Raw genomic sequence first — 13,910 nt, forward strand, 5'->3', positions numbered from 1 at the left:
TTCTAAAGAGGACTTAAAAAGGTAAAATTAACACACACACCCCCATCATAACTTTCTACTTCTATAGCACAGACACAGATATTAGACCACCACTGCTACTTCTACAGTATATGCTCCAAAAATGAATTATGGCATAGGGAACTATTCCTTAGGAAGTGAGAGGCTTTGTATTTGAAGATTCTTTAGATTGTTTTGGAGGGAGGGATAGCTCAGTGGTTTGAGCATTGGCCTGCTAAATCCAGGGTTGTGAGCTCAATCCTTGAGGGGGACCACTTAGGGATCTGTGGCAAAATCAGTACTTGGTCCTGTTAGTGAAGGCAGGGGGCTGGTCCCCTTCAGGGTCCCTTCCAGTTCTAGGAGATATAGCTATATCTCCATTATTAAAAAAAACAGGACTTTCCTTTTGCATGTTAATTTGATTGTTTCCCCACTGAACATTTCACTTGCAGGAATATAAACACCAAAGACTACTTTTTTTCCTCTGTTAGCTTTTTTTACTTAAGTGATGCTATCAAGTACTTTATTTTTTAATCTACATTATATACAGATAGAGAAAGGCCACAGCAGTTTTTCACCATATAAACCCTTTCAAAGTGGAGGGCTTTATGAAGGAGCTACAAGTGAAGTTCACTAATAAAGGCATATACCCAGTTCAGCATTTCTGAAAAAAGAGGTGAAGCATATACCTGTTTGTATTTTGCAAATTCATCTTTCACAAACTACTGCTAAATATCCCCTTTGCAAAATGTGTAACTTCCTTATTCTTCATATAATTGAGAAATCAGGTTAATTTCATCTTTGTTATTCATATTAATGCATAGTAGAACCTCCATGTAATTAATGTCAAGTCTATCACCTATAAATAGTGCACTGTAATATTTGTTATTTAAGTTCAATTGAGCAAAGTTTTAAATTTTGATAAATGATCTTTTATATACCTTACTAAACATCTAAAACTGGTAAAGTACTAAAGATTACAGTGCCAAGCAACACTGGTATATCACCACATTAAGAACTTCAGTATGTACTCAGTAAGACCATAGTCCTTGCATTAGTTTACAGTCCACTATGAACAATATCTGCTGCATGTAAACATGACTAGAGATAAAAATACATCATAAACTTCTGTAAAAGATAACAAAATATCTTCTTTAAAAAACAGAGTTAGACTATTACTGCACAATTTACAATTTTAATAAAATAGTACAACTTTATTTGTTACCAATCCTGAGTTCGTTGTAATAATAATAAAAAATATATATATTTATATATATATATGGCCCTAGCTCCTGGTCAAGGTCTGAACTCAATCAGTACTTATTAGCAGAAGTCTCCCAATACTTGTTGCTGAAGAAATTCCACTAAGTATGATACTGTCCATTGAGAAAGTTATATACCAGGAACTGGCCAGTGCCACAGTACTGCGTTGCAAAGAGTTTTCCATCAGGAGTGGGATCAGAGAAAGCAATTTCTTCTTTCCTCAAGTATGAGCCATATATAAAATTACTCCTGTTTAAAAAAAAAAAGTAAATTGGTTATTTTTCATGAAGTGATAATGCGAAAGTATATTTTTGTATCTTGAAAGTTACCTTTCTTCAAAATTATTTTTCAGCTGAGCTGATCCTTATAATGGGTCTTTACTCTCCATGGAGCTTTAGGGCAAAACCAGACCTGTCTTTCCCTGAATAGTCGGTCAAAGTAACTTTCCTAATATGTTTTAAAAGTATATATGGGGGGGATGGCTGTAGCCATCAAATAGAGAATTCATACTTTAAGCTGTATGCAATGTGCATGTGTGCTACAGTATAAATTCTGTATTTTATAGCTAAAGCCTCTTCTCTCCCCTCGCCCTACTGCATAATCTGAGCAAACAGCCATTGAGATTCCAATTACAAAAAAATTAATAGGCAGGATCAGTTGCACAGAACAAATGAAGAAAGCTTTCTTTCAGGTAAGAAAACAAGTTCTCCCATTCTTCATATTGATCCTCACAGTCCTTTACAGGGGGAATTAATCTGGAGCTCAAAAAATGATTTCAACATGAGATGTGTAGTTCAATGTAATGGCACAGCATGAAGTACCTTCCTGCTAAAGGCACTGTGAGAGTCTTGGATGTCTACTTTTTAATGTACAACAAATATATTGGTTACCAGATGCCTGCCTTGCATATTTCCTCTTGGGCCACAAAACTATTAATTCAATGAAGCTCTCAGAGGATAGAGGAGTTCTGATATTCCCCCCAGCCATCGTTCCCCCCAACAGCTAGATGATAGATAAAAAAAATTATCAAATTCTGCCAAGTTATCACTTTGGCAGATAATATCAAAAATAGAAATTGAGTGGAGTCAATTATTTAGTTACAGTAGATGCTGAAATTCAAAAAGTTAAAGCTTTATAACCATTAAAACATCGACAAAATATACAAAGTACATATCCTTAAATTCTAAGTTCTCATGCCAGATTCTTTTACTTTTCTTATCTGTAATTTAATTATCAATACAATTGTCAGTTTGCGTGTACAGTAAAAAAAATCTATATTTACCGACATAAAAATCCAACCCTTCCAAGCCTAGTGAGTATTTTTGTTTGTAAGAGGAAGATACTCTGACTTCATATATGCCTCAAGGGGTCTGTGTACATAGATGGTGCTACCCGTTTTTCACAGAAGGCACTCTGTTAGGAAAAGAATGAAGCCAAGGACGTTTCTTATGATGTGTAAAAAGGTAGTGTTTAATTTCTGAATAAAAACCAAACCTGTGTCAAGTACTACTTTAACTGCAGAATCCTAGCAGTGTCTTCTGTACCAGTACAGCTATCAGAAATATCATCTAAACCTTTATATACAAGTCAGTGAGTGCTTAAGAAGGTGTTTGATAAGAGGGTCAAGCTAGCATGTAATCTGAAGATGGAGGTCTTTGGCTATGTTAGGTAGAGATGATGCTCTGAGAAACAATTAGACATCAGGATAAAAGTAGATCTTGCCTGGTTTATAAACAACATGGCTGAACAATGTACTTTCAAGATGTTTACCATTAAAGGCATATAAAGGGAGAAAAATTGGGTCTCTGTCCTTTTGTTCATATATGAAGTATTAAAGTGGGCCAAAAGGATTATTCTCTCCTTGACTTTTACCATAGGAATCTCACGTGTTTACCCCTGCTTTGCTTGATGTGTCCTTGTAGGGCCCAGGATTCTAGATTTGGAGCTCTCCAAGACCTTAACTGAAAGGTAGGACCTGAAACAGTTAAACCCACAAAACAAAAAGGGACATCAAGGGGCTATAGTGCAAGAATTCCAGAATCTGATGGATGTTTGCTGATCTGGACAGGATCTATATCAAAAAAAATATTTCAACCAAATAGAATTGTGGCTGTGGATGAAGCATCCTTTGAGAAGAGCAGGCTAAAAATAGAGGGGGAGGGGCGGGGGGGGAGAGAGTGAGAGTGAGAGTGAGTGTGTGTGTGTGTGTGTGTGTGTGTATTAAAAAAAAAAAACCTGTGCCCAAAATATGCTGATGTCAAGAATATTTTACTCTGAAGGAAGGCTAGCAGTGACTTTCTCACTACTGCATTTAAGACCATGTTTCTAGCTAGGTAGCGAGGGAGGCTCCTAGAGATCTTAAAACAATAAGATGAAAATCTGTATAAGAGCATGTTATCTGCTGAGGAGTCTGTTGAAGCTAGAATGGACTCTAGTGAAACAAAAAGAACAGGAGTACTTGTGGCACCTTCGAGACTAACAAATGTATTTGAGCATAAGCTTTCATGGGCTACAGCTCACTTCTTCAGATGCATAGAATGGAAAATACAGACAGAAGATATTTATACATACAGAGAACATGAAAAGGTGGAAGTACCCATACCAACTAAGAGGCCAATCAATTGAGATGAGCTATCGGCAGCAGGAGGAAAAAAAAACTTTTGAAGTGATAATCAAGATGATCCATAGAAGGTGTGAGGAGAACTTAGCATGGGGAAATAGATTCAATTAGTGTAATGACCCAACCATTCCCCAGTCTCTGTTTAAACCTAAGTTAATTGTATCTAATTTGCATATTAGTTTGAGTTCAGCAGTCTCTCTTTGGAGTCTGTTTTTGAAGTTTCTTGTTGCAAAATTGCCACCTTCAAGTCTGCCACTGAGTGGTTAGACAGGCTGAAGTGTTCTCCCACTGGTTTTTGAATGTTATGATTCCTGATGTCAGATTTGTGTCCATTTATTCTTTTGCGTAGAGACTGTCTGGTTTGGCCAATATACATGGCAGAGGGGCAATGCTGGCACATGAAACAGGTAACCAATGCTAAATCCAAGCCCTGCTGAGCATACTTCCATTATTTTAGATCAGGATCTATTCAGCTGTCAGAAGGGCCCTTTCCAGGAAGATAATGGTCTTTAATTAAGGACCATTTAGATTTAGTGAGCTGCTATGTACAGTGAGGGAAAATTCCTTGTTGGACTCTGATGAAAATCATTTACAGGTGTTTTTGATGCTTTCGGTCTCTAGCATCTCCTTGATTTTGATTATCACGTGTCACTCAAGAGGGAGGATGGTCTCAAGCAATTCTGAAAAGCAACTATTTTTAGATTTTTACTTCATGATGCGATTCAGAAATTGTTGTTAGTTTATTTTTTAGTGAGACCTCTGCTCCAAAGAGACATATATATTTTTTAAAGTTAAGGGGGGCAAAGAGTTCAGGTGCTGGGCCCAAGGAGGAAGATTCCCTAAGTTCAACAGAGAATGCATCCTTAAATTAAAAAGGGAGGAACTGGTATCCATGGCAGTAAACCTGTCATCCAATCAAAGGGGACATTGCAACTGTCAATGTCTATGCAAAGCTGCAGGAGCCCTATACATAAGAAAGCTTACTATTGGAAATGCTGGTGCAGTCAGCAAGGAAGCTTTACTCTCCACAGTGATATTGTCAGGTTGCTGTGAGAATGGCTATTGAGCTCAGCTCTCCACTCACCCTGGACCCCGTTAGAGACTTCTGCTTTCTACCTGTCAGAGCTTTCTACCCGAGAGCAGAAAAGGTAAAGCTCCCCTTCAATGAAGGTCTGGACAAGGAATTACAAGCAGCATTTTCTGATTCTTTATTCTTTAGATTTGTCTGATGTTTTCCTCAGACAGAAGAGCCTACTGCAGATGGATTTGAACTCATAGGGTCTCTGAAAACAGAATTAAAGATGAATTAGCAAATGTAGGTGTTCACTTGAAGATATCAACTTAAAAGCAAGTTCCAGCTTTAGAAAAAAAAATACAAAAGGTTCTGAAAACAAACGGTCTATAAAGGGAGTCCAGAGCCTACTGTGGGGAGAAAGGGATGAAGTGAACAAACTGGCTGGTTCCTTGCTGGGGAAGAAGGGGAGAGGTGGCCTTCCTTATTGATAGATTGGCAGTTGAACACACCTAAACTCCCTGGAAACTAAAATCTACTGTAATGCTTAGTGGACCTGAACGGGGTGAAAAAAGTCACATTCAGACTAATGTTAAAGAACACCACTTAAGGAGAAGTGTAAGCAGGTAAGAAGAATACAAGAGGTAGCCCTGTGTTTTTGTGCCTGTTAACGTCCCTTTTTCCTGCTCCCAAAAATCCAGGAGATGTAATTAATAGATTAGGAAACATAATGAAAAACCCAATTTATCTTAGGGTAAGAATGCTTAACTCCCATTTTCATAAATCACTTAGGCACTGTAGAAGATTTTGTCCCTGGTCTACTTTGACTAGCCCATTGTGGACAACATCCTGTCAGCTAATTTGACTCTTTACAACTGTATCCAAGAAAAGGTTTTTTTTTTTAGGGTAAGCAAGCCCTATGAGAATACTCAAATTGTTAAAACTGTGTGTAAAACTGAGCACAACTTTCAGTTTTAGGTTTATATCCACAAATTCACTGAAAAGGTTTGAGCATTAGCCTGCTAAACCCAGGGTTGTGAGTTCAATCCTTGAGGGGACCACTTAAGGATCTGGGGCAAAATCAGTATGTGGTCCTGCTAGTGAAGGCAAGGCGCTGGACTCGATGACCTTTCAGGGTCCCTTCCAGTTCTAGGAAATAGGTATGTCTCCATATATTATATTATATTATATTATATTATATTATATATAAAAAATGATTGTTAGACAAAAAGCCTCAATGTTAAGTCAAAGACTGAGCCCCAAATTACTAAAATTATTTATTTATTAATATTACCTAAGACACTCTATCATCCGAGAAGCGATTTTCTTCCGACGCATCATACTGAACACCCAGATTCGACTAATCCCACAGAGAGCAGGCTCAGGAGAAGTCGAGCAGCACCAGGCTTTTTGTCGCTCAAATATGATTTTCTCATTTTCTGAACTAACTTCTGGAATCTTCTCTTCTATAACTCTATAGCCCTGCAGACAATGTCAAACTTTAACAGCATGATTCATAACTCCACAATGCGTTACAATGCTTGTACAAGATAATCCATTCTACAGTAAACAAACACTTCAGTTAAACATGTTCTTTGATGAAGGGGCATATCACATTAATGTATGTTTTCTCATCACAGTCTCAATGCAAAGTCAAACTGTGGAACTCATTGCCAGGGAATGTTGTGAAAGCTAAAAGTATAACCGGGTTCAAAAAAGAGTTAGACAATTTCATGGAGGATAGGTCCATCAATGACTATAAGCCAAGATGGCCAGGGACACAACCCCATCCTCTGGGTGTCCCTAAGCCTCCAACTGCCAGAAGCTGGGACTGGATGACAGGGAACAGAACACTTCATAATAGTCTTGTTCTGTTAATTCCCTCTGACACATCTGGCACCAGTCACTGTCAGAAGACAGGATACTGAGCTAAATGGACCATTGGTATGAGGCAGTATTGTCATTGTTACATTCACACTTTAGTTTCATTTCTGTCCCCTTAATTTCAAAACTAGGGTAGAAGAATCACAAGTATCAGGGAGATTTCATGTATGGCATTGCTTTGGTTTAGCTCCCGAGTTGAGTGTAATAGCAGTGAATAAAACTATGCAATTTAAATGGCTACTTTACTATTACCTTCTATTTTTTAGATTTTTTTTTTATTTGTTCCTTGTCCACCATCTTCGAGTACTTTTTGGGAGGGTCAGGGTGTCCCTATTACCACAAGTCTGTAAAATCAGGGCTTAAGTACATGGAGACATGAATATCTACATTTTGGAAATGCCCACGATGGAAAAGTCTTTACCTGTCTGATAAAGATTACCTGAGAAAGATCTTTTTTAATAAGAGAGTTGTGAGTATTTTCTGTCCTCAGAGGAGTACCTTTGTACAGGACCACATGATATAGGATAGAGACTGCTAAGTGCTGAAATTTCCAGTAGATGGTAAAATACCTGAATTTAGCTGTCACAAATAAAATCCTAAAACGCCTTAAAATGGGTTCATATTAGACATTAATAGCCAGACCTGAATTTTACCTCTGTTGCTCTAGTATATCTAAAAAAATATAATTGGTCATTCAACACTGAATCCCCAGTATACACCTCTGGCATCTGATCACTTACCGACTGGATATGTTCTGCAATTAAACAACCAGTCACTTTTTTATCATTAGAAATAAAGAGAAGCGTCTTTGTTCTAGAATAGCACATGAGTGGAGCCTGTTGGAATCCCAAGTCATTGTCTACCATCTCTCTAATCTCTTCAACCTGTCAAAATAATAAATTAAAATTAACATACAGCAGAAAAGCTACATATAGATATACCACCCAATAAGAACTGCTATGTATATGGAAAGGTTCTAGACATATTAAACAGAGTGGAAGTGTTATTTTTCCAGAAGTTTGAAGGATTACTCTAGATATAATATATGGAAGATAGCTATACGGATCTATTTAAAGAATGCTTCATTGCAAATATTAAATTAGGAATTTCTTTTGGTCGCCTTCCAGTAGTTTCAAACTTGATGTTAAGTCTTGTCCATTATCATGAACGTCTTTCAGGCCGGGAAACAGGATTCCTAAAATTAAGTGCAAACTTTGTTGAATTAGGCCAGTAAATGTCCTAATCAAGCTCCATTACAAACTCTCAAATCCTAATTTTAGATGAGACATTTTTTAATCTCAGAAAAATAAGACAACTCTTCCTCTAAGTCTGAATGTAAAAAGCATGAATGGATTAGCAGACAAGATATGAATAAAGCCAGCAATTTTGAGTTGACTGCATACTTCAGATAATATTAGTAACATCAAAAATTCCAATACTACATACACACATTTAATTTAATCTAACCTGAGACATTATCTGTCAAGACTAGAGTTCAATAACTTTAAAAAAGGTGATACTATTGGTTCCATCTCCTAATCCAAGATAAATAGAAGTTGCAGTTTTATAAACCAGATCTGAACTACTGCCAAACAATCATCTGATTTCCAGTATTAAGTGTATAAAATATTTGAAGTCACCAGTAATGAGTGATAAGAATTTTAGACTTCTCTCTCAGCTTTAAGACTTCCTGTACTTTGCACAAAAGTTTGTTGTGTCTTAAAAGATACTCTGGCAAATTAATTAGGAGTTTGAAATGACTGTCTGTCCCTCTCTATTAGGATACGTCTACACAGCAAAGAAAAACCCACAGCTGACCCGTGCCAGCTGACTCAGGCTTGCAGGGCCTGGGCTGCAGGGCCGTTTCATTGATGTATAGACTTCTGGAGCCCAAGCTCTGGGACCCTCCCACCCTGCAGAGTCCCAGAGCTTGGACTAGAGCCCAAGCCTAAAAACCTACTACACAGCAATGAACCAGCCCCGCAGCCTGAGTCGGCTGGCACAAGACAACCGCAGGTTTTTCTTTCCAGTGTAGGGACACCTTTAGAGGCTAAAAAGCATCTGATAAATAAGCAGGCAATATGCAGAAGTCTTACTTTAATGTTATATTAAAATTGAGATTTTAATCCCAAAGAAATCAGGTAATTCAGTGTAAAGTACAGCATTTCATGTGATGACAATGTAAGCAGTAAGTAGCGTATATGTACATTTACTGTTAGATGAGACATACTAATTTAGAAAATTCTGTCTCAGTTTTTCATTAAGATCATACTAATAGTTTTGTCACACTAGAGTGGAGAGCTATGGTTATCATGGGACTCTTTAAATTTCCTGACTTGTAAGGTTGAGAATTTAATTGCACACTTTTTTCTTTCAGGACAACCAGTCGTCAACACAATTCATTAAAGATAAGTAAGTGGGAGAGAAGTGTAACCAAAGCTGCAGAAAAAGGTTCCATAGAAAATGCTATCTAGAGCACAAAAAACGTACACATGTTCCATCACTAATATCCCTGAAGGTCTCCCATTGATACACTAAGTGAGGTAAAACCAGCTCAAGTTCATGAAATTTGACCAAGCACCCTATTGCAGGAAGGTAGCAGTTTTTTTGTTGCAGTACTCTCTGAAGTCCCTGGAAATGAGGTAACAGAAGCAGTAATCACAGGTCTTACTCTTAATATTGCAGAGTACTACTGCTATGCCAAAAGACAAGTCATAAACTGCAATAATTCCTTGCTTGTAATGTTAATATTTTAATAAGTTTACACGTGAATTAAAAATTACACACAAAAAAATCTACTTCACAAGTCAAACCTATTTCTTAAACCTAACCAAGTCACAACTTCTTGAATATTTTGCTTAACTACTAGAAATGTAAAATCACAATGAAATAAATTACTTCTAATCATTGCCCAAATCAGATACTTAACTACTTATGACAATTTATTTAACTGCAAGTTTACGGGTATTAGAAAATTTTGTAGAACATGATAAAGAAAAAAGGTAATACATTTTGATACAAAAAGATTTTTGATCATATGTTACAATTAATTTCAGTCTTGAATCTCTCTTGGATTTATCTGATCTTAGATTGCATTACCTGAACTACAATTAAATTCACTATATGTGCATGCCAGTCTTCATTCTTATAATATGCATTTCAAAAGATTTTAAACCTAGTATTAAAAAGGTTAGATTTATATTTAAATGTGATATTTCAGTTTAACAGGTTTAAAACTTCAATGACATTTCACAAAAAGCATTGTTTCTCTCTTCTGGTATTTCAGAACCAACTGCTAATCTTAAAAGCTGGATTTGTCAGTTGTTCCATATGCAAAACACTAGTTGAAATCAACAAGCGTCTGTAATATATATCAATTGCAGATCAAGCCCTTATGATAATTTCTTGGAAGAAAAACACATAAAATAATGCAATTTCTCATAACTTTCCCCCCTTCAATTGTTTACTCTATTAATCAAACTACAGACTAACTTTACTGTCATGATGGAAGGGCTTCATCTAGGATAGGGTGAATACATAGGGCTGAATTATCAGATGTGCCAAGGTTGGACTTGGTGCAATTGGGGAGTGAGGGGAGGTGGTAACTCTAAGCCTGCCGTGAAGTGTTCTGATAATTTTGGCATCAAAGAAAAGACTTCATAATAAAATTAATTCATAGTGAAATAAGTTTAACACCATTGTTATCCTTAGAAAAAAATATTGTGCAGGTTAGAGTATACTTTATAAAAAAAATTAATAGCTTCAATGTACCTTTTTAAGTGCATACTTCGGATCATCAGGAAGAACCATTATTATCTTGCCATCAGGATATTCAGCCAAAATTCTCTCTTTCTTCCATCCCTAAGTAAAACAAACATTTAATCTATACTGTGTACAAGATAATCCTTTCACAATCAGAAAAGTGACATACGTCAATTTATCTAGATATAATCAGCCTATGCAATAACTAATTAGTGATAGTTTAGCTGGTAAGCAACCTGATCAATCTGTCTTATTTATCCACAACATAGTTATAATGCAGTATCATTCAATGCAACATTCTGTGTACCAACCATATCCAGACACAACTCATGAAACTTATTTTAAAATTTCCAAATGAATGATTTTTTTTTGCAAGATTGTTAATCATGAAAATTTAGTTTGAACTACAAATTCACTCAATATAACTGATTTCCCAACCTATAAGAAATATTTTCCAGAGTCCAGAAATGGAAATCAACTAAGTTTTTATTTTAAAAAATTCTTTAACATGGTTACCTCCACAAATACACACTCCGTTTTAAAGTTCTGGCATGCGAAAGACCTCCAGGAGGTTTTAAATGAACTGATTGGCATGCAGTTGCCCAAAACTTAAGGAACAGGGTTTTTTGTTGTTATTGATCATAAACTATCAAAGCCACAAGAAGGAGACTATAAAAAGTATTATAACTACCTTCTAAGAATCTAATGGGGAAGGAGGCTACGTTGTGTGTATCTGAAGTTAAACATACTCAAAAAATTAGAGGTAATTAATTCTTCTTCAGATCCACACTCATGGTGATTAATGAGCAGTACCTGCATGGAAAAAACAAACAAAAAAGCCACTTAAATCTAGTAAGATGGGACAGATCCAGAAATTAGAAATCGAGTTGCTTTGACGGGATTCTGAAAATATTGAATACAAAAGAAATGAGGAACACTTAACTAGCTGACCTGTAAGTCTCACACAAAGCACCTTTATGTAAAAAGCCTTTGAAGAACCAATACAGATGGAATGATTTTCTCAGTGACGTGTACCATCCGGCTTAAGTAAAATTTTAGCTGACTAAAAAGCAAACTGGATTTGGCACTGACAATGCCATATGTACTACCAAAACAGGGCAAGTTTCAGAAGGGTTATTTCTACTTCATTTTTTAATTATATTGATACTTTCAACCATTCTTTCCTAAACAAGATGTAAGATGACACTTTTAGAAACAACTGGTATCACAGATTTTCACTTGATGCCAGCAGTGAAAACTGGCACAAGAGGGCTTTTTAGAACATATGCTGTTTCCCAATGATGTTACTGTTGAAAACTAATATCAAAGAGATGTCATGCATACGTTTAGTTTCAATCCTGCCCCCTTCCCCTCTCAATGATAGCACTGAATACTAACAGAGGAGCAGGGCAATCGAATGATGGTAAAATTCTGCTGCTGGGGCACAGCAAACAGCATTATTTTGGCATGAGGGTGGTGTAACAGCAGCACTTGTGAGAACTTGATCTCCAGTTAGAGCAAATGTAAAGTCTCCTAGATGAAGCAGGGATTAAGCCATCATCTGTTTTTTGGTGTCTCACGTCAATCTCCCACAGCTTCCATCAGCTACTCCGGACCAACTGAGAAAGTCACTCAGCTGGTGTAAGTAACATGACGATAATCCTACCAAAACAGCATCCTGAGTGCTGTTATCCCAACACAAAGATGCAGCCTTATATTTTTGGTAAAATCACAGAGTAAATTCCAAGTAGAGTTGGTCAGCTATTTTTCATCAAAATGAAAGTCTGACAAAAGTAGAAAAATTATGAAAATTGTTTTTTCCAGAACAGCTCTAATTCCAATGAGTACTGTCTAACTATTGGGGTGGGGGTAGGGGGAAGAGATGTTTGTTTCATGTTGCCTCATTCTGCTGCCACTGCTTTCAAGACAAGTAGTATTTTAGTAGCATGACTTATCTACAGTGGAGAATTCAACAAAATCAGCAGGAATTAAATCATGAAGGACAAATGAAGCTTCCTCTAAATATTCGCAGGATTCTTTTTTAAATTGATTCTACTGTTTCTCTCATTTTCTGATTTTTTTAAAAAAGGAACTGAATATATTTTAGTACAAGATATTCATTATTTATTTCCAAATGCCAGAGGCTTAGAATTAAGCCACAAAGGTACAATTAGGGCTGAAAATTTATATTTTAAAGTCTTGCCATGCACCTTATGAGTATTCAGAGAAAGATTTAGAATTAATTTGATTTTACAGCAGAGGGTAGAAAGCAAGTTTAAAAATGTATCCACATTTTGATTTCTGGAGTTAGCTGTAGGCATTTCCAAAAGTTAATAGGTTTAAATAAATATCTTTTGTCAGCATTCCTGTTGTTGTTCAAGCACTGTAAGGACTAAGCTACATTTTTTCATTATATAGTGTTGATAGAAACACACCAAAAGATCTCAAAGTGGTGGTGTTATTCTCAGATTAAAGCTTCCAATTAGTAATAATTTTTCAAATTAAACATCTGCAAATATATCCAGTACGATTTTAATGACTATCATTTATGGAATTGAGGGCATATTTTCCTTTAAAGGAAACACACCTACCTACACCCACATTAAAATACAATTAAGTGAAAATGTGGCTTCAAAAAATCAAATTGCAAGGCATTTACATCACAAAGAGCTGAAGAGGGGAGCCTCCTTGAACTAAGGGTAGGATACACAAAACAACACATTAAAATTAAAGTACTTGTGCTCTTCTACAAAAAGGGCAAAGGTAACATATCTGCAGATGTAAACACGTTTTGTAATATTCTATTGTAGAACCATAGGAAGTTGGCTTCTCTTCTCTCATTTTTATTTACATTCCTTTTAAGGCATCCATTTTGTCAAGCCCAAATTTTACTTAATTTTATTTTAATACAAGAGGTTTGGAATGACAAAGAAATCTACATTTAATATTAATGCCTGTAAGAAATAGAAACTTCTTCCTATATGCCTATCAACAAGCATTTGTTCTGCATGGTCAGGGAAAAGGGTATGATCGTAGCATATTATACTACATGTGAAAATTCCAGTGATTTCTACAAAACTGCACCATTAGAAATTACAACTGTAAATTGTAAAGGTGCAAATATAAACCTGTTTGCTGTGCCCAAACCAGCACTTCTTCCAACTGCTGCAACACTAGTGCCTGATGGGTATCCATCCTGTAGTTCACAGCACAGGTCCTCAAAGAAGGGGTTTGAGACCGTAGCAGTCCACAGATCATAGAATCATATAGTCTTTAAGGGATCATTATGATCATCTAGTCTGACCTCCTGCAGGCCACAGAATCTCACCCACCCACTTTAGTTTGAACAATACAAATTATTTTTCATTTAAT

At 36.3% G+C, this 13,910-nt stretch overlaps 1 protein-coding gene across 8 annotated transcripts in view; it reads right to left on the reverse strand.

Annotated features, from left to right (window-relative positions):
- Positions 1-471: 471 nt before the first annotated feature.
- Positions 472-13,910, reverse strand: part of ESCO1 (establishment of sister chromatid cohesion N-acetyltransferase 1) — a 52,505-nt gene continuing 39,066 nt past the window's right edge. For 3 of the 8 annotated variants that reach the window (XM_039522294.1, XM_039522292.1, XM_039522293.1), the window contains 4 exons: positions 10,548-10,637; positions 7,517-7,660; positions 6,187-6,374; positions 472-1,509 (listed from right to left, as the gene is read on the reverse strand). In XM_039522294.1, the coding sequence (XP_039378228.1) occupies positions 1,362-1,509; positions 6,187-6,374; positions 7,517-7,660; positions 10,548-10,637 (570 nt within the window). In that variant the 3' untranslated portion in view covers positions 472-1,361. The other 5 variants (XR_005593600.1, XR_005593601.1, XM_039522295.1 and 2 more) reach the window with 5 other exon arrangements.

The sequence above is a fragment of the Mauremys reevesii genome, linkage group 2, assembly GCF_016161935.1.
Source record: "Mauremys reevesii isolate NIE-2019 linkage group 2, ASM1616193v1, whole genome shotgun sequence".
NCBI classification, from domain to species: domain Eukaryota; kingdom Metazoa; phylum Chordata; order Testudines; family Geoemydidae; genus Mauremys; species Mauremys reevesii.